Genomic DNA, 22,891 nt, shown 5'->3' on the forward strand with positions numbered 1-22,891 from the left:
ATTGAGGGCAGAAATATGAGCAGATTATGGGAGTTGTCTTTAACCACTGCTGGATACATTCTGGAGTATGACATGGTGCTTTATTATGTTAAAGCAAATATGATTCTTTTCATTAAGACTCTATAAATTTAGGCAGTGTCACAGTATTACAAAGCATTCGTGGCCCATTTAACCATTACCAATAGACCAAGTTCAAATCTGATAAAACAGACTCGCTCCATAATACTTCCACCACTAGTATTAATCACGGTTGGGTGACACAATCATCTCTAAAGTGTTCACCAGGTTGTCGTCGACTCTGACTCGTCCATCCGAATCAAACAATGTAACAAATACTTAAAAAAATAAGTTACAGCTTTTAAAATAAGGAAGAATAAATTTTTTTAAACAGGTACGGCGTTTCGATCACTGGTTCGATAATTCTCAAAAACAGGGAAAGATCGCACCAGTGATCGAAAGGTCGTACCTGTTTAAAAAAAATATTCTTCCTTATTGTAAAAGCTATAACATGTAAATAAATGTTTATGACCAGTAAGTAAACTGAAACGAAACCATTCAATCACTAATAAAATTCATCGCCCGCGTGATGGTTTTCGATAATATCTACCAACCCCAGTTTCGCTTTGTGGTGAGCAACTTAAAAGTCGCAGCCTATCCGTGAAATCCAGCAACACGGAGATCACTGCACGAAAACAACGTAGACTATACGAAAATCCTGAATTATCATTCAAGTTTTAGGTGAAAGACTTCATTCGTCAGGCATTCGGTTTCATTTCATAACACGTTTCAAACTTCACATAGATAGAGAGGTGATTAAATTTGGAATACTGGATCAATATCTCACATTCCATGGAAGTCTTCCACTTCTTCTTCACCTGACATATAAAAGATTTGGTTACCAGTAGTGAGGCTGAAATGTCACGATCAGTGCTGCCTACATCAGTCATTTATCAAGAACTGTGAGAACATTTGCTTCTGGCAGCTGCAGACTCTTATAAACCCCGAGCACAAGTATACCGAATATCCACATCATTATTCGGATGAACAACTACTTTAAGTTTGATGATATTCTTTACAAACAAACACAGGGTATCGCTATGGGCAACAACATTGTTATGATTCTCGCCTTCGAAAGCTCTGCAATTTTGCAGTGGGATTTTAAAACAGGACAAAAACTCGATAGGTGGTGTCGTTATACTGATGGAATTTTTGTATTTGTAATCATGACATCAATTATCCTTCAAAATTTGTCCATTTCCTTAACACTTTACACTCTACTGTTAAATTTAATATTTCACACACTGGCGATTCTTTCAGTGCCTTGATACCATGATCTCTGTTGAAAATAACAAACTTGTTACTAAAACGCACGAAAATCCATGTGTTAAACCGTTGTATTACATTTCAACTCACACCATCAATCTACTACTAAACGCGGTCTAATTAGTGGACAACTTAAAATAATTGAAAGAATCTGCAACACAAACGAAGGTAAAACAACTATTACGTTGGACGTAAAAAAAATTCTTCGTTGTTTGTTTGTTTGCTTTAATTAAGCACAAAGCTACACAATGGGCTATCTGTGCTCTGCCCACCACGGGTATCGAAACCCGGATTCTAGCGTTGTAAGTCCGCAGACATACCGCTGTGCCACTGGGGGGCTTCTTCGTTGTAATAGTCACCTTGATAACTGTATTTCAGAAATTTTGAAAAGGTTTCTTGCAAGTAAAGTTCGACAAAAACAGTTCAATAAATTTTCACTAAAATGTCACCTGTTGATGAACCCCTCACTAAGCGCTTACGGAAAGCTATAAAAAAATCTGGATTAAATATTCGTATTGTACCATACCGGAAGACTACACTAAAAATTATTTCTTTGTTCGGCTTTCAACAACAACAAAAAAAAACTTTGTAAAGCAAACTCTTGTCTTGATAAAAAAAAATGGAATAGATTACTTGCACTGTTTAAAATGTAATATATGAAACGGCAGGTACCCCATTTAATAATAAATACACGAGTGAAACTGGTCGTACATTACATGTTCGTTTTAAGGAACACATCCGTGCCATCATGAATCTGGATTCTAAAGAGGCCAATATCGAACACTTTCCAACGAAACACGGTAAATGAAACACCATTTAACATTTAACTCTTAGTAAAATGCAAAAGTTTCTTTGATAGCAAATTCAAAATCTCTCTCTTGATTTAATCTAATAAGCCTAAAATAAACAAACAGGAATAGTTCTTGGCCATTGTAATTATCATCATTATTTTGTTTGTATTCGATAGCATGCAAATTCCTTTTAATGTGTGTACGATAACACGTAACATTAAAATTGCTAAGCTAGTTTTTAATTGTTGTATATGTTCTTTTTGGTTATCAGTTTGTATTTGTATGTGACGCTGTAACCCTTGAGAAAGACGTAAACCGAAACTTCGTGTTGAATAAAATCGTTTTTTTTTATGGAGTGTGATTAGTTATTCTTTTTGTAAACAAATTATATAATAACACGACGTTTATTAATCCACAAACACAGCATCCAATCTATAATTCGCTAGTATGATATGTCTTCAATAATATTTTAAAGGAATAATAGCCTGATGATCCTTGGTTTTACGCGAAAGGCCTCGTTGGCATTGAATATGGCAGATGTAGCGTGGTTAACGTATTATAACATAGTCTTTGGGCGAAAGGCCTCGTTGGCATTGGATAAGATAGATGTAGTGTGGTTGACGTATTATAACATAGTCTTTGGGCGAAAGGCCTTGTTGTCATTGAATATGGCAGATGTAGCGTGGTTAACGTATTATAACATAGTCTTTGGGCGAAAGGCCTTGTTGACATTGGATATGGCAGATGGAGCGTGACTGACGTATTATAATAAAATATTTGGGCGAAAGGCCTCGTTGGCATTGGATAAGATAGATGTAGTGTGGTTAACGTATTATAACATAGTCTTTGGGCGAAAGGCCTCGTTGGCATTGGATAAGATAGATGTAGTGTGGTTAACGTATTATAACATAGTCTTTGGGCGAAATGCCTTGTTGGCATTGGATAAGATAGATGTAGTGTGGTTGACGTATTATAACATATTCTCCTTTGCTTTCTCTCATGGGGTCTTAGAATTCCACCCCCTTTTTTTATAGGCAATTGAAATCTATTTATTGAAATAACATTTTACCGTATAGTAAAATGCTTTAATTATGTTGCAACATGAATTAAATATATCGTTAAACCAGGTTAAATATTAAATAGATCACCTAATTATCACCAGAATTTAAAATATCACTACGTACAGCTTACTTAACAATTAGATATTGCTCATACTACTCTGCCAGTTGATACGTTCAGTTCAGATGCTGTGAATTGAAAATGCAACGTTTACTGAAACATCGTGATGATATGCAAGTCTGCACTTGAAAAAAACAACAAAAAAATTATATATTTTTACCAACCAAGTTTAATCAGTTATTTATAAATTCTGTACATCAATGTATTACATCAACAAAATGTGTTACCATACATCGCTGTTGTTGGTACATGAAAACGTCGCACAGATAAATATATCTTAAGCCTCTAATTTCGCAACAACCAATTGAAGATCACAGTGATAAATCACGTGATAAATAAGTAAAAATATCAAAATACCGATTGGTGAAGTGCAAATGTAGTATCAACGTCAAATCCTGCCCAAAACAACGAAACTCTTAACAAGTCATTTCTATCCCGGCCGAAAACAACGAAACTCTTAGTAAACCATTTCTATTCCGGTTTAATGACGCAGGATAACTAGTCGACTTTATACGCTATCATCAGTAATATTACCTCTTTAAACGCCAGTACTAGTGTTAGTACTTTTTTACCAGCAAGCGACAGCAGTCATCTTCCGTTCGTTTGTTTCGGAAGTTCATACAAAGCTACATAAGGTCTATCTGCGTTATTTTCAACTGATAAAATTAGAGGGAAGACAGCTAATCAGCAGCATTTACCGCCACCTCTTGGCTGTTCTAATTCTTCACCATTTTAGCGTCCACGGTTCCAATGTGCGGAATGAGGTTTTTGCTTCATAATCTAACACGCTAATCACTTGGGTACGCCCGGCTCAATTTACTAATGAATATTGTACAAAAAGTCGAAAAGTTCTAAGGTTAGGGTTAAAATAAATAATTTATACGTATTAAAAAAAGCCTAATATTCAAAGATTAAGGAATAACACGTGCATTTTGTTTTCCTCTGTATAAAATAAGACTAGATAAACCTCTGTTAAAATCTATGGTTGATATACCAGCTATGAGGGATGAAATCTTTTAGCACCATCCCAGTCTTCTCAAGGTTAGATATGTAGACAGTCTTGTGATCTGGACAGTATTAGAGAATGAGTGCTGTCATCAGGGAATCAAGTTAAAGGTATATCCTGTTACATGGTGTGCTACTAAATGATGAACTTAGGAGTTTATGGGTATAAACGTTTCATCGATTAACTTTCAAGCTCTGTAACTTTGTAAAATTTATACAGCCCAGAAAGGGAAAAATACTTCATTCTCTTTTTTAACAGATTCTATACGTTCTGTAGAAAATTATTTTCTTGATTTTGTTTGTTTGTTTTGAATTTCGCGCAAAGCTACACGAAGGCTATCTGCGCTAGCCGTCCCTAATTTAGCAGTGTAAGACTAGAGGGAAGGCAGCTAGTCATCACCACCCACCGCCAACTACTGGGCTACTATTCTACCAACGAATAGTGGGATTGACCGTCCCATTATAACGCCCCACGGCTGAAATGGCGAGCATGTTTGGTGAGATGGGGATTCGAACCCACGACCCTCAGATTACGAGTCGAGCGCCCTAACCACCTGCCCATGTATTTACTTGATTATACTTATTATATTATATATCATCATATAGTGATTATACTTAACTGAACCCAGAATTCTAAAGTTATAAGACGTGAAGCTTACCGTTGAACCACAGGGTAAACCGCTCTTGCTCCGACCCCTTTCAGGGCAATGTCCATGTAGGTATCTACAGTTTCATTCTGTGTTTTGCACTATATATATCTCTTATGTCAGTTCCATAATGCACACAACACATTTCACTAGTTAGACTAATCAAATGCATCTTACATAAAAAAAAACCCTATTAAATGTATTGCTCTTAGTCTAACTAGTGTACGGTTTAAAGTCTAGTAATAGGTGGCCTTATTACATCCTTATTTTTAAAGTAAATGTTTACAGGTGAGAGGTACTTAGGTCTACTTCCATCATGTATGTAGTAGCGATAAAGTTTGCAGAGTAGGTCATTCTTTTGCCAGTTTTTTGCAAAGTAATTTATAGTATTATGCAAGAGTCTATTGGGTATTCTTTGTATTTTTGCATATCTGTGCATGAACTTTGATGAGGTACTGCGAGGGACTTTATATGCTGTGGTGATAAGTGTGTTTTGTATAGTTTGTAGCTTATCTATATGTTTGGGAGCTATGTCTATCCATGCAGGGCAAGCCTATTCTATTACGGGGCGTATATATGCTTTGTATATTTTAATAATGTTGTCAGGTGATGTTCCTTGGTTTTTTGCCTGTTAACTTCTTGCGTAATTTGTGCGTTTCCAGATTTTTGTTAATATATTATTTGTATATTTTATCCACGTCAGTTTTGGGTCTAAGGTTAATCCTAAAAATTTTGCCGAGGTTGTGGTCTGAAGAAGTGTTCAGTTCATGTATAGTTTAGGTGGGTCTTTTTCTGTGTTTTGTTAAGCTTGTAAAAGTTAGTAATTGGTTTTTTGGGACGTTTATTTTTATTCGATATTTTACTTGTTCATGGTTTGGTTTGAATTTCCCGCAAAACTACACGAGATCTATCTGCAATAACATTCCCTAATTTAGCAGTGATGCATTAGAGGAAAGGCAACTAGTGAACACCACCCACCGCTAACTCTTAGGCTGCTATTTTAACAACGAATAGAGGGATTGACCGGCACATTATAACGCCCCCACGGTTGAAAGGGCGAGCATTTTCGGTGAAAGTAAACTGAACCCGCGACCCTCAGATTGCGAGTCGAGTGCCCTAACCACCAGGCCATGCAAGGCTAAAAGATCTATTAAAAACCTTATAAAGAAACATACTTGAACTGCATTTGGTTCCAAATGTTTACTTTGTTAGGAGAGAGCAGGCAAAAAATGGATGAACATGAAATGAAATGACAGATGCGCCGAAACAGTAAAGCAAACAAGTGGGGTTCGGATCGAAGTCGTTATCAATATAATGTGAATTTGCTTTAATTTTTAAAAGTTTTCGTCGTAACTTCTGAGTGACTTGCTTGGAAGTGTGTGGTAGTATGTTATTTCTGTTTGTAAACGATTTATCGTAATTTCCCCAAAAGGGGGGCGAAAGCCACCTGAAGGGGTCACCTGTTTTAACCACTCACATCACTATACAGTAGTGTGTTGTCTGTCAGTTAGTCAGTAGACCATAAAATTACGTCACATAAGAAACGCTTAACGTTGCAATTTGTACTTTCGTAATGTCAGTAAAAACGTGCGCATGCCATAACTCATGAGAAGAATTATGAACTCTGTAGGCTATAATACAGCATGACATATGAACTTCAAAAGTAATAAATAAATGTATTTGTTACTCTTAATTTTGGTTTTATTTACTTTTGAAACAAAACACTTTCGGGGAACCTGCATAAGTACACCTAGTATATTTCTAGATGCAGGTAATAAAAATCATTCAGTTCTTGGTTTAATTTAATGATCAAGTTAAAAATTCTGTATATACCTATTCCAGTTTTTTCCTGGTTTGTATAAATACTCAGATATAGACATTCAAGGGAAATTACTCTGTTTTTGGATTAATTCAATGGCCAAGGTCAACAATCTATATATATATACACATTCCAGTCGTTTTCTGATTTGTATTAATACTCAGATATAGACATTCAAGGGAAATTACTCTGTTTTTGGATTAATTCAATGGCCAAGGTCAACAATCTATATATATATACACATTCCAGTCGTTTTCTGATTTGTATTAATACTCAGATATATACATTTTAAGGAAATTTATTTTTGTTCTTGGCTTAACTTAGCGACCAAGGTCAACAACTTCTATATACCGTTGCCAATCGTTTTCTGGCTTGTATGAATACTCAGATAGACAGTTAGAGAAAATCACTCCGTTGTTGATTTATTGCAATGACCACGTTCAACAATCTGTATATACCTATTCCAATCTTTTCCTGGCTTGTATAAATACTCAGATATAGACATTTAAAGAAAATCGCTCCGTTGCTGATTTATTGCAATGACCACGTTCAACGATCTGTATATACCTATTCCAATCTTTTCCTGGCTTGTATAAATACTCAGATATAGACATTTAAAGAAAATCGCTCCGTTGTTGATTTATTGCAATGACCACGTTTCAACGATCTGTATATACCTATTCCAATCTTTTCCTGGCTTGTATAAATACTCAGATATAGACATTTAAAGAAAATCGCTACGTTGTTGATTTATTGCAATAACCACGTTCAACGATCTGTATATACCCATTCCAATCTTTTTCTCGATGGTGTAACTATTCTGATACAGATATTATAAAACATATTATTCTGTGTAGGGTTACTTTAATGACTAAAGTCGACAGTCTGTTCTTTAGATAATCTCTCCGGTTTTGGAGTATTTTATTTGATATATTCAGTATTTTACATGACCGTTTGGAATGGTATAAACAAAGTTGTCATCATAAATGGACCACTGTTTGGTAACCTATGATCTTCTTGTTTGCTTCTCTCTGTCACGTCTTGTCCCTCAACTTCCAATTCCATTCGGTACTTAACGTAACGGAGCAAACCTTACTGATAGCTGTGTCACTGAGAGATTCCAACGCCCAGCACATTCCTTCTATGTATACGACATAAACTATTACGAGGTTGAGAGATGTAATCACGTGGTTTTTGTCTCGCCGGCTATAAAGCTTAATGACAGACAGTGGTTCTACCTTAGATGGAGAAACGTCTTGACTTATAAGATCATGAAGCTTTGTATACTTATTCTATGCAGCTTAATATGTCAAACCATAGCACGTGAGTCTGACCTTCTGTTGCATTCTTAACTTTAGTATTGCTTATAACGAAATGTTATTTATAATTTATTGTTTAAGCATTCAATTCTATTCTATAAACATTCATATTAAGCACAGTGTAGTTTGTGTATATTTATATTCTGTGATTATTGTGATGGTTGTTAAAGCATAGATATTCTTTTACAGACACGAGACCATTTCACCTTTTGAAATTAACTATTTAAAGAATTGTTATGCTAATAAGAGCAATACCGAAAACAAAATAAGATTTCCCATGTTTATATATATAGATCTAACTTGCAAATACAGAAGATTTGATAATTTATTTTAATTGACCAGTACAATGCAGCAATATCAAATAAGACTAAGTGAGTCTTTCGCGTGTCGGACTTGAATTCGAATCGCTCGCAGTAAAGGCGAATATTTTACCAACTGAGCTAGAACATTATCTCTATAGCAGTTTCTAATAACGCACGTTTTAACAACTCAAACTCCCTACAGGTTGATAAATTGTGAAGGCTCTTATTTGAACTATTTGCCAACAAATAGTAATTCATATCAAAATGTTGCAAATGTAAAAATCCCCATCCAACAAATAGGAACAACCAGCAAAAAAATAAAAATATAATAGCAGAGACAAGCAATTAAAAGAAAAGGAGAAAAGTATTTTTTTGTAGAGAAACCTATATCATATCTAGTCTTGAAATGTTATTGCATAAACAAACGATTGGTGCCTGTTCCTAAGGTGCAAGTGAGAGCATCACTTATAACTGCTCGTATAAACGTAAAAGAAAAACCAACGAAAAACTGTCGTTAAGCCAAATAAAAGTATTATGAACTCCTGTCTTATTTACCGATTTTTTATATACATTCAGATCAAATTAATCATTCATACCGAAACATCAATAATAATAATAATAAACGGGTACGATAATGTTTAGAACAATATGCACTTCCTTATATAAATAATTCATTAACATCATTAAGTAATCTTCGTACTATACTACTGCAAAATAATTAATCGATTTGTCAAAACTACTTGGATAAACATAAAAAAACCGATTTCATAGTAACTATAAAGCCAAAACCTTTCATTTTCACAATGCTAAAATCTAGAAACAAGTCCGCATTAAAAGTTATTGTTTTTCCTAGTACAATACTGAGCAATTGGCTATCTGCCCTCTGTCCACTGCATGGAATTGAGCCCCGGATTTTAGTTGCAAGACAGTAGAGTTACAGCTGACATAACGGAGGAATCGCATTTAAAGAAATTTGGAAATTTTAGTTGCAAGTCAGTAGAGTTACCGCTGACATAACGGAGGAATCGCATTAAAAGAAATATGGAAATTTTAGTTGCAAGTCAGTAGAGTTACCGCTGACATAACGGAGGAATCGCATTTAAAGAAATATGAAAATGTTAGTTGCAAGTCAGTAGAGTTACCACTGACACAACGGTGGAATCGCATTAAAAGAAATATGAAAATTTTAGTTGCAAGTCAGTAGAGTTACAGCTGACACAACGGAGGAATCGCATTAAAAGAAATATGGGAATTTTAGTTGCAAGTCAGTAGAGTTACTGCTGACATAACGGAGGAATCGCATTTAAAGAAATATGAAAATTTTAGTTGCAAGTCAGTAGAGTTACAGCTGACACAACGGAGGAATTGCATTAAAAGAAATATGTAAATTTTAGTTGCAAGTCAGTAGAGTTACCGCTGACATAACGGTGGAATCGCATTTAAAGAAATATGAAAATTGTAGTTGCAAGTCAGTAGAGTTACCGCTGACATAACGGAGGAATCGCATTAAAAGAAATATGTAAATTTTAGTTGCAAGTCAGTAGAGTTACCGCTGACATAACGGAGGAATCGCATTAAAAGAAATATGGAAATTTTAGTTGCAAGTCAGTAGAGTTACCGCTGACATAACGGAGGAATTGCATTTAAAAGAAATATGAAAATTTTCGAGGCAAATGCTATACATAAATGGAGACTTCCCAAGGGTGGTAGTTATCAATTTAATTTTAAGAAAAATTTCCTCTTAATCACATACATACAGCAGGTACCTGATTATGACAAAACCTTGTCGAAACGCTGTACATTTGCTGTTATGTTAAACTTATATTAAAGTTTTTCTTCATTACCCATTCAAGCCGTCTCCAACCATTATTATATGCCTCCTTAATTCTTTTGACAAACAAGTATGTATTCTATTTTCATATAATTAACAGCTATATTCTTTATATATATATAACAGCTTCAGCATGAAATAAATAGAATATATCACGTTTTAACTTTTCTTTCAACTTTGTATAAGATAAAATTGTAGATTTTGTTTACATTGATGTAAAAACATCCATTTCTAATCGCACCGAAATGATCCGTATCACTTTTGAAAAAAATGATCTTTTTCAACAACCTCTCCTCCCTCGCGTTTGATCATGCATAACACGAACACGATTCTATAAACTGTGATGAAAATGCTGTATAAACAAATGGTCTCATTGACAGGTGCAACCTTCATTTTGAGTGGTAACTTGATTTAACGAATATTGCACTTACATTTATTTTTCAAAGTAAAAAATGGGATCAAGGAACCATGACTTTAAGAGGCTCGTGCGCAGAGCTTTTTTAAGGAGTCTCACAAATATAAAATTCCAATAACCAAAAGGTGTTGAGCAGTTGAGCCATTATTAAAGCAATATTTAAGCATACGTATTTTATTAGCTGTGTTTTTACTTTCAATACCATATTATGTGTTGAGCACGTAAAAAACACTTTTTTTCTAAAAAAACAAACAAACAAAGAAAACAACAACTCTAGTGGCCCATACAGTTTTAATGACAGATCAATACTATAAATAAACGACCTGTTTTTATGCTTTTATTTAATTAAACACTCAACGTTTCGCTTTACAGCTTCTTCAGGAGCATTCACTAAAACACAAACCGAAACTGACAGTACAAAGCTTTAAATAATAACTTATATGCTATTTGTACAGCGTGTTTTTGACATATTGTTGAAAGTTATATAAAACTGATGTCAAAATTTCATACATAAAGTATTACATTCTAGGTGTGTATTAATGTTTTGAAAGTTGGATTCAAAGAATATAGACAGATGAAAACGAATATGATTCCCAAAGTTAATAGGGTTAATATGAGACGAACCAACTTAGATTTTCATATTTGTAAAATATTTACTCAAGAACTGTTATACAATTAAATAAAATTACAATGCGTCATTTATTCGGATCAATATAAGTGAAAAGTTTACATAGTTATATAAAACTATATATATCTATAATAACAAAAGGGCGTGTCTGTTAGTCTGTGTTCGCCATAGCTCCAAAAGAAAAGGACCTAGAAACCTGAAATTTTGCGCACATACTAAGTGGACCCTGAGGGGGTGCACCTGGGTATTATTACTTATCCACGCGCGTGCGCGAGCGTATTTTTTTGTGTTGTTGCTGTTTATAATTAAGCGCAAAGCTACACAATGGGCTGTCTGTGCTCTGCCCACCACGGATATCGAAACCCGGAATCTAGAGTTGTAAGTCCACAGACATACCACTGTGCCACTAGGGGGCATCTTTTTGTGAGGCAAGCTAGTGAAAGACCACATAGAAAATAATGTGACCGCCACAGCTCCTAGACCAAAGAACCTAAAAACCTGAAATTTTGCACCCATACTAAATGGACCCTGAGGGTGTTCACCTGGGTGTTATTACTTAACTACATGCGTGTGTCTCTTTTTTAATGAGGCAAGCTAGCGCAAACCACATAGAAAAGAAGTAGTTCCTTATATTACAAAGAGAAATAACAGACAGACAAGCACGTGTGTGCGTGTGTGCATGCGCATGCCCAACTGCGTGTCTGTGTATGTGGGACCACCATAGCTCCAAGAGGAAGGAACCTAAAAACCAGAACTTTTGCACCCATACTAAGTGGACCATGAGGGTGTGCACCAGGGTATTATTGATTATCTATGTTCGTTTTGATAACAATGGGTTCCAACAATGGCTTTTATGTTATGTTGCTTAGCATCAAAAGTATAACCTATATACTTTTATGCTAAACTGGTTTCAGAATACACACACACACACTATCAACCTAATAACCTGAGCCAAGCCGGGTACTTTCACTAGCAATATATAATTTATTCTGATCAACATACATCTGCTGACCCAGTACAAGTAAGATATAAATTTACCTTCTATCCTTTAACTTCGCTTTTCAACAAGCCATACTTGTAAGGAAAACTTTGCAAGACGTAAACTAACCAGCACGTCATACTTGCAAGACATAAACAGGCATGCTCAATCTTCAGTTCCACTTGTCAGCAGTACAGACTTGTACAACATAAACTGGCATACTAAACTTTCAGCTCCACTTGAAATCATATAATACTTGCAAGACGTAAACTAACATATACGGTCTTGAGATCCAGTTACTGGTGTCATTCTTCTTAAAAGACATATACCGAAATATTCAGTCTTGAGATCTTCTAACCAGCATGTTATACTTACAAGACATAAACTGACATACTCAATCTTCAGCTCCACTTGTTGTCATGTCATTCTTGCACGACATAAAGTGGCATGCGCAATTTTCAGCTCCATTTGCCAACATTTCATACTTGGAATACGTAATTTATTGACACTCCTATTTTGTTTAGGAAGAACAATAAGTAGCTAATTTGTTATCAGAATATACACTATAAGTAATGGTAAGTAGTGTATAAATCCATATTCTTTTGTAAATCTTTTCAATCTTGTATTATCAATGTGAGGTAGAGCAGTGCAATTTTATTAAACATTGTTTTTTGTGTAAACTCGTCATAAGAAGCGATTTAAGGATATTTTTAACTTGTTGCTATTATTTACTGTTTTCTTCTAGTTACTCTATCTGCTCCGAGGAATTTAGTGGTCACTGAATCCAGAACATTGTCACATTCTCTCGAGCTCCGCTGGGACCCCCCTCTAAGCCATGACAACGATATAGTTGGTATGTATGTAGTCAACTTAATTTGATATTATCTTAATTACAAGTCACATGTATCACATATGTTGCAAAAAGTTGTAATTCTGGTTGCTTGATAAACTTCTGCACTAAAAACAATTGTTAATAAAATGTTCATTCCTCCAATCGAACATTCCTCACTAAGTCATGTGAACTACAATCTAAAATTTAGTGACAGTTATTAGGAGTGACACTCTTTGTGAAACTAATTTTGTATGTCAATGATAATTCTTATTATAAATAAAGTGTGAATAAGTCCAAGTTAGTCATACTGTCAAATTATAATTACTTAAATGTAACATATATATTAGCACCGAAGTATGAAACTGTTCAGTGGTTGAAATGTTTGATTAAATCATGATCTGAATTGGGCATTTTCACATAAAGAGATCGCAATTTGATCAAACAGTTTGGTCGAGACCGATTTTGGATCTTAGAGCTAACACATAATATTGTGAAATGCTTATTCATTAAAACAATCTTCCCAAAACTACTGTTGTAAAAGTCCTTTTTGTGAATGAAATTCTAGTTCAAGTACATTTGTTGACAAGAATATAATTTATTATTTTCATTCTGCTTTACTTAGGTTACACAATCTTCTATATAATCGATACACCAGGATCTCGTGGAAGATGGGAGACAGAATCAACCAAGGGAAACGAAACGTTTGCAATGGTCCCACAACCTCACCAGGTTACTTCTGAGACTAGATATGTGTTTCGCTTACAAGCTCGTGGAATAAACGGCGCCGGACCACCCTCCGACGACTTTATTTTTGATGCAAATAAAAGTATGTAGATGTTAAAAAATACAGTTAATTCACAGTGGTTAATGAACGCTCGTTGATGATGAACAAGAGGGAATGCTCAATAGCCGCGGAACTTGAAATTCTTTTAGGCAGGATTAGAGTACATTAATCTACGAGACCTCCCCCCCTTTTTATTAGCTATATTTTTGTACACCAGTAATATCAGGCGGGGGGGGCGAGAATATCCATTTCGATTTTATTACTCATCAGTATCTCTACCAGCCTATCCTCAAATTGAAATTATTTTAGGCAAGATTAGAGTAAATTAACCTACAAGACCTTGAAAGAGTTTGACTCCCTGAGTCCAGAACTGTAATTAGGTCTCAAATCGGTAAAAAGATAATGGAGCTATGAGCTAAAAGTTTTTGCTTGAAAAAAACAAACCAAAAAACTCAGACCTATTCTATGAGCCGCTATGCCGCGGCAAAGAAAAAAAAATCTGTATTGTAACTAGGTGATAATAAGGTTTAAATGTAAATTTGATATTATGTGCAATATATAAACTTACAAGTGAAGCTACTTTTTTATGGCTATACGACTCTATAAAGCGTTAACATATAACCATTAGACATATCATGATTAACTGTTTGTCCCTATAGTCAATTTTTCTGAACAATTTGATATATCAGGTCTACATTTGATTCGAGACACTCCGTATAGTTCCAACTGTACTCGGGACATTCCGTGAAAGCTTCGGTTCAACTCGGGATATTCCGCGAACGATTCGGTTTAACTTGGGGTAGTCTGTGAAAGCTTCGCCTGTACATTTTCTTGAAATTTAATTTTAACGCTTTTAAAAATCTCGAATGGCTGAATAAAAGAAACTTGTTTGTAAGCAAGCATACCGACAAACAAACTTTTAACTTGTGCATCGTCAGAATTATACCTGAACAAGAAGAGGTTGGAAAGACAACCAGAGCATATTTATGAAACAATATCATATAAACTCACATTAGGTGACAAAACCCATACCATAACAAAATTAATACCACGAAAAGCTGAGAGCTGTAAGTAACAAAACCCATACCACGACCAGCTAAGAGCTGTTGGTAACAAACCCATTCCACGACCAGCTGAAAGCTGTAGATAACAAAATTAATACCACGAAAAGCTGAGAGCTGTAAGTAACAAAACCCATATACCACGACCAGCTAAGAGCTGTTGGTGACAAAACCCATACCACGACCAGCTGAGAGCTGTAGATAACAAAATTAATACCACGAAAAGCTGAGAGCTGTAAGTAACAAAACCCATACCACGACCAGCTAAGAACTGTTGGTAACAAACCCATTCCACGACCAGCTGAAAGCTGTAGATAACAAAATTATACTTATCTGATATTGATATATATTTTTTCTTTTATTTGGTAGTTTTGAAGGTACTCGAATTCTGAGATGCTGTTGAAGGATTCGGTCAATCGGGACACTGTTTGACGTCTGTCGCGCTTTACAAGCCTTTTCAATTGCCTTTTTACATGGTCAGTTATCATACGTTGATGGTTACGGGTATTCCTAGTAGCAGACATATTCTTGTATGATCGTTACTGTTGAAAAACTAACAAAAAATTGTCTTTGATAACAATGCTTATGCTAAAGAAGCACCTATTATCCCCCCCTCCCTTTCGAAAGTCGGTGACATCCATGCTCTTACTTGTTGTCCTGGAGAGTAACGATAACCTAAATCATTAACTGATAAAATTTTGTATGTGTGCGTGTCCGCTTATAGCTGGACCGATTTTCACCAAACCTGGCATGTATCATTGAGGATCCCAAGGACTGACATAAGAGGTCAGCGTTTGGATATGGCCTCCTATGTCTTCCCCGTAAGTTGAACGGAACTATGACTGTAGTTCTGCAGCGAAACCAAACACCTGACACGTCGCATGATCAGACTACTTCCATATGTAATATATCTATGGGGGAGGTCCGACTTAAGCGTTAAGATACGAGCACTTCGCTTAACGAGCCACAAAGAATACTTTTTTATGTATAGAAAGGTGTAAAATTTGCGCATCATTGTATCTGTGTATTAAGTAATTAAGATTTTTGAACATTCCATCCAGCTATAAAATGCTTTAAGCATTTTAATTAGTATGCAGTGTAGAACACTGAATATCATTTAACAGATCTAGAAGTACGAAATTTATTAAAAACTCAACATTTGTACTTTTTGTTCAGCAGACAACGAATCCAATGCTACAATAGTTTACAAGGAAGTCCTGCATTGATTATCGTCCGTTTATACTACTGTCATTAAAATGTTAGGAATAAAACTATTTTTAATTATGATAGCTACAAACATTATCAAATCTTATCAATATTCTTGTAATGTGTAAGGTATCTTATAATTAACTTATTCAAAACCAGCGTCTTCTGTTTATATTTAATTATTATTATTATTATCGCACGTCCCACTTGAAGCATAATATATCAAAGAAACTGATCATAAATTTGTCCTCAAAATTCCTCATTTATTAATTTTTACAAACTTTCTTAGTTTAGTGATGAAATACAATGAAAAGTTTCTTTTCTTATAGTATTAGTCACTACATCTGTTACGTGAGGCGTAGCCATGAAAAGGAATGGGGGCTGGTGTCGTTGTAATCCGAGGAAAAAATGACTAAATGCAATAAAACAGAACTAGAAAAAAAATCACTTTTCTGCAACTTAAAGGGGGATCGGGTCTAAAGCTCAGTACTTACCCTTGGCGTTGTCTGTTTTGTTGCTCTCTAATCAGTTTTCAGTTTATTTGAAAGTAAAAATTCAAATACACATTCTTAAAGTGATTATTATAAAGTTTTAGCAGATCTCAAGACAAGTGAAGTAACGACTTCAGACAACGAGTGCAACCTCCCAAAAGAATCTGGCCACTGTTTAGCATACTTCAGGAATTACTATTACAACTCTGAACATCAACAGTGCGAGGAATTTATCTACGGAGGCTGTGGAGGGAACAAAAATAATTTCAAAAGCAAAGAGGAATGTGAAGAAACATGTATAAAGGATCGTGTTCAGGTTCAACCAGGTCAAACAGATAACGGTAAATCTCTGTCTTCATGAACTTAAGATCACAAAAAAGGAAAGCGTATAGCCAGCACTTTTAAATCTGTGACGATTACAGTTATACAAGCTATGGCAATTAGGCTAAAAATGAAACTATAGCACTTATTCTTAAGACAACTTAAACATGTTAGTAATATCAAGAATAGAGAAGAGTGAGCTCAAGATTAATCTTTTATCTCAATAGGTAGCGCTTTCGCAACATTAATGTTGCTCTTTAGCCAACAATAATCCAAGTTTTTAAAAAAATGGTTTGTTGTTGGTTGAGGAATAATTTTTAGTGTTGCAAAAGCGTTACCTATTGAAATAAAAATTGATAATGAGATCGTGACTCTTTATTATATATTCATATATATAGAATAAAGTATTCTATTATGATAAATCTTTCAGTTATTTTGTGTTTGTATCAGTATCCGTTACCAATATATACAGTTTTTGCTTAATAATGAAAACAATGTACCATATATCTAACGTAGTTTCGATTCTTACACATACTTACACTATAATAAATAAAATAAACTGACCTTTTTGTTTGTTCAAGCTCCATTATCTGCTCCAAGAAACCTGGTAGTCACCGAGTCCAAAATCTTGTCGCATGCTCTTGACCTCCACTGGGACCCTCCTCTCAACCATGGTGACGGTATAACCGGTATGTTTTTAATAAGTTTGTTGTTAAGTTTTTCTCACCATGATTTAATTTTCTTTCACAGAACCTCTCGCAACACAATCGTCTCAGAGCATAAAACATAAATATTTTGTGTTTTTTTTTTCATTCTCTGGCAGTATCAGTTATTTAATAGTTCCTAAAACTCTTCAATAACAATTACAAAGAGTAATAATTAGTTTTAATTATGAGTAATAGGCAAACCACATATAGGCTCTATGATCACTCTGCCCAGGATTACCAGCTGGGTACTCTCGCTGTTAACAGTGTATTCGGCCCTTCAAACTCATTACGAGGTTAGGTCTGCTTAGTGAATTACTAGGCACCGAAGTAGAATTGCCACATATATAATGTTTCATGCACTTCCGCCCTTCAAACCCAAGAACCCATTATGCGGTTGGGTCTGCTTAGCGAATTACTAGGAATCAAAGCAAAATTGTCACATGTAATGTTTCATGTACCATGTGTATTACATTTGACCATTGTAGTTATTACTGTTTAACAATTCTAATGTCCCATATTAAATATATCTAATATTATAAATAACTGAAATACGAATTGAATTACATTTAATACTTTAAATTGTAATACTTTTATACACACAGATAAATTAGGTCTTATTTAAAATTAATAAACAATATACAAATTATACAATGGTTTTAAACAGTTGACATTTTATTATTATTTTATAGATCAGTGGTTGTTCCAACACAACTGGAAAAAACAACCTGCAGTGATTAATTTTTCAGTATATTTTATAACGTGTATCGCCAGCATCGTCTTGAATATCTAGGTGAAAAAAAAAAAGGACACAAACTGGGAAACAACAAAGAATTGTTACAAACGGGAAATAAAATTATATAATAATATATATTTATAAAGTTTTGCAATAACATGACTGAAACTGCAGAATAATGGATTTAAAACACTAGCCTAGAATAAAAGCAGGTTGTTTAAAAAATACGAATCTCGAGTTTTACAACTTTGTGTCTATTAAACTGGTATATCATACCATTGTACTTATATCTATAGGCTTTCCATGGGTAAGAATTACATAGGAACGGGTTTGTCCATACAAATCTGATATAAATATAGACAGAGCCTGAAACCGAATTGTAATGTAGTGAGCGTATATTAACATGAGAAATTCGTAATAAAGACAGTTTTTGAAAAAACGCTTGGCGTTTTGTAAAGTTAATTTCATTCTTCGGCTTTTCGCAACTGGTTTTAATTTAAGACGTAGACTATAGAAGTTGAGTAAGTTGTTTTAAAACGATTTTATAGCCTCACCATGTCGCTACAGTTCACGACACAACGTCCGGTCATGCTCTATCTGACGACCATACATCTTGACAATATCCTTGCATTGTAGTTTACATTGCTAAAGGTCACCCATAAGGATGTTATTCCTAAAGAACACCATTATTTCCTGCATGCTTTTCATAACTCTTCAAATGTACGAGGATGATGGTTTCTCAGCGCACGTTTCGATAATATGATCGCACAGTAATTCATACACGCTGCATCCAACCACTTAACATGTTTGTCTTTGCATAGAATAACACGGATACCCGTTTCGTTCTTCAATTACCTGAGTTATGCGACAGTTGGGCTGATACGTTGTGGAAGAAACTTATGTATTCGTGTCTTGTTTCGCCCGCCAGTTGCCCAGCAGTAAGTTTGAGAACTTGTAACACTAAGAATTGGTTTTGATATCTGTGGTGTGCAGAAAACAGATAACCAATTGTGTAGCTTTGCGCTTAATAATAACAATGACTTCTGTCGCTTTTCCAGGCGGAAAGCCTTGTTGATTGTGTTGCATGCTGTTCTTTTGGACACGTGGACAGCTTTTTCCACTAACCTATGAGTTCGTGGATTCCCAGCTGTTACAAGGGTACGACTTGTTGTAGATCTTTTTGGATGGTACTTGTTCTCCAAGTTGATTCATATGCCTTTGATTTCCAATCCCCCGTCTTGGAATTTCTAAATTCTCAATCTGAACACATCTTTATAATCGGAGTGCAAATATATTCTACATCTGAAAGGTTTATTAAACGATACATTTTCAACGGCATCACACCAAGTACGAAACGCCAAACAATGTCAAAATGTAGTTCTGATACATCCCGTTCCAATGCGATTTTATACTGGCTGTTGTTGGATATTCAAAATCATTTTAATACAATTTACCCATCCCTTTGTATTTAAAAATGTACTGTGCATTACAGTTGCTATCAATATATGGCTACAAAATATCTAGGTTTTTAATTTATGTCCTGTTAAATGAAGTACCACATTAGAACTTCTGGTTTTATTAAAAAGACAGAGGCATAGGCCTAATATTCTTACGAAGCTAAGTAAGAATTTGAATAAAATTTAAAACAGTTACTACTATATTTCTTTATCCTTTTCCGAGTTCTTAGTGGAACCACTACTTTCACGTTCTTTACATAAGTTTATTTGCTACAAAAAAGTTTAAAAGGATAAGTTATCAGGTAAATATACAATATTTTTTCAAAATATATCAGTCTCGACGAACTAACTGTTTGTTTTTCTGTGAAGGATACATAATCTACTACTCAGTTGATACACCAGGGACCCCTAGTGAGTGGAATGAGATAGCAACTGAAGGAAGCGAAAATTTCGCCACTGTTCCGGTGCCGCATTCCGCAAATGATCGCAGTAAACTTGTGTTTCGTTTACAGGCTCAGGGAAGACACTCCAGTGGCCCAATTTCTAAGGATTTTGTGTATGACTTTAATAAATGTAAGTAGAAAATTAAAGATTAAACCTTGTGCATAATTAATTATAACTTGTAAAAGAAAAATAATATATATACACATTGGAAAAGTTTAGTTACTGGATTCGTTGAATAAAATAATAAAAACGTTTAAATAATATGATTAAAGAAAGAATAACTCAAACTGGAGGGTAAAAATCGCTTTCTTGAAATCTTCCAAAAATATCAAACCCGACACGTACATTTTTGTTGCACGTATCCCACGTAAGACCAGGTATCCCCAAAACTTAAGGCATAATACTTTCGCAGTATTGATATAAAAAAGTAAATTATCATGTAAACTAGATTAATTATTGGAACACATATTTAGTTGTTACACTAGAAGAACTAACTCACCACGACTGCGTATATAGATCTGCATATAACATCGTTGAAAGGAACTCTTTATCAGTTGAACAACGTTGTTAAAGCTGGTAACCACAATTCTTCTAGGCTGGAAACTATGAAGCAATATTAGTAAGAAATTATATCTACTGCTTACCTATTATCATCTCATTAATGCGTGTACTAACAAACGAAAGTTGTTTTCCAATTTATTTCGGTTACTAAGTTAACACCGAAGAATTCACAAGAATAAATTAGCAGCATCAATGTTGCACGTTCTTGAAATTTATACGTAAATGTAAGATCACTATGTGAGTAAAAAGTAAATTGATTTGTCCTCGTTCAGGCATGCTTATGAGGGGTTGAATTCCCCGAAACTCAGTGACAAGTGGTTAATCAAATTATTGATAAAAGAATTAACCTGAAACCCAATGTAATTAACTTGAGAATAAGTAAAATTTTGTAAAACCAACAAAAGTTTATGTATAGCGTCTTTATACAAATTAACTTTTTTTTTTTCACGTTAAGATGTGTTACATAGTTTTCAATATACCTAAAATTCATTTAACCCTACTCAACATACAGAAACAATATTTTGTCATCATTCTGTTTTCATATCACCCTTTTGTACGAAAACATATGATTTTCATCTGAGGCTTTTAGCCCCATCTATTGGGATAATATGAAATTATTACAACACTTATAAAATCAGAAAACAAAATTCATACACATTTTTGTGAGCTTCCAGCGTATGATAAAGTTTATCGATTCACAGTTTTTTAATTTATTGAGACTTGCACTAATGATTTATTAGACTTGGATAATATTAAAAATCAAAATATTTAGTTTTGCTTTCTGTGGAAAAGGGTAAGTTTTATCTTAGTAGTCACTCCAGACACAGTAATTTTTTTAACGTCCTCGAAATCGAGGGTAGGTGGATCCAATCACTCAAAAGTTATACAGTTTAATAGTTGAGGTGCTTTCCTCAACGGATGCAGTTTACTGCTCGACAAACGTTGGGCAGAAAACAGTGGGCATGTTGTTATGGTAACGGGACGCGAATCACGATCTCCGGATCCACAACCCGGTTCGTTAGCTATCATGACAGGCGCCGCCAAGGGTGCCGTCATAAGCTATATAAGTATCGAAAATGGTAGTCACTTTATATTTTCGTATTCTTGCATTTCCTTAACAATAAACACTGAAATCATTCTAGACGTGCGATAGTATTCTCTAGAGTGTGGGCGTCTTCTATATTTCTATAGTTTTCTCAGTTTCAGTAGTTAAGCAAAATACAGCCCATAACAGCTAGGGTATTATACATGGTCATAACGATACGACAGTCATGGTATCACTGACATCAGTTAACCGCTTTTTCATGTTTGGATAAACGAAACTTGACATTGCATACCATGAGAGGCAGCAGTGATCGGAAAAAAAAAATATATCTTTGAAATTACTTCTATTTTGAGATTTTAACGGCAACGAGAAATGATTTGATTTTGAATTAAAAGTTCAGGAGAAATTAAATATTTATGTTGGACTTCAACCAGTTCCACACATTTTTAACACTTGCCATCAAGCAAATCGTCAGCCAATGCTGAGATTTTGTGAAAATAAGTAATTGTTAAAATCAATGGTTTCAGTTCTGTTGCTTAATCGAAGACCTCGTATAGTTTTTTCAGACGACAGAAGAAGTAGCTTTAAGAATTTTCCAAGCTTATGCAACCTTCCCAGTGACACTGGTCGTTGTTCAGCGTACATCCAACGCTATTATTACAACTCTGACATCAAACAGTGCGAAGAATTTATTTACGGAGGCTGTGAAGGGAACGAGAACAACTTCCAAACCAAGGCAGAATGCGAAGATGCTTGTGGAACAGAAGAGGAATATGACCACGTATTACCCCCAAGAAATAATGGTACTTTTTTTACTTTATTAAGATGGTAAAATGTTCTTTAGTTGGGCAGACGAAATACTATTATTTCAGTGTATATCTATAAAGTTCACCCAATAATTAATTTATTATTAAATCTAGTACGAGCTGCATGGATTTGTTTGTTTGTTTGAATTTCGCGCAAAGCTACACAGGGGCTATCTGCGCTAGCCGTCCCTAATTTAGCAGTGCA

The 22,891-nt window shown here is 34.8% G+C and overlaps 1 protein-coding gene across 1 annotated transcript in view; it reads left to right on the plus strand.

Moving 5' to 3' along the window:
- Positions 1-8,016: 8,016 nt before the first annotated feature.
- Positions 8,017-22,891, plus strand: part of LOC111085618 (papilin-like) — a gene marked incomplete at its 3' end in the record, with an annotated part of 53,224 nt that continues 38,349 nt past the window's right edge. Inside the window, exons 1-7 of the mRNA XM_022385068.1 lie at positions 8,017-8,087; positions 12,984-13,091; positions 13,693-13,896; positions 16,711-16,953; positions 17,515-17,622; positions 20,200-20,403; positions 22,438-22,683. Coding sequence (XP_022240776.1) covers positions 8,036-8,087; positions 12,984-13,091; positions 13,693-13,896; positions 16,711-16,953; positions 17,515-17,622; positions 20,200-20,403; positions 22,438-22,683 — 1,165 coding nt within the window. The remainder of the gene's footprint in view (positions 8,088-12,983; positions 13,092-13,692; positions 13,897-16,710; positions 16,954-17,514; positions 17,623-20,199; positions 20,404-22,437; positions 22,684-22,891) is intronic.

Source organism: Limulus polyphemus, unplaced genomic scaffold, assembly GCF_000517525.1.
Source record: "Limulus polyphemus unplaced genomic scaffold, Limulus_polyphemus-2.1.2 Scaffold510, whole genome shotgun sequence".
In the NCBI taxonomy this organism is placed as follows: Eukaryota; Metazoa; Arthropoda; class Merostomata; order Xiphosura; family Limulidae; genus Limulus; species Limulus polyphemus.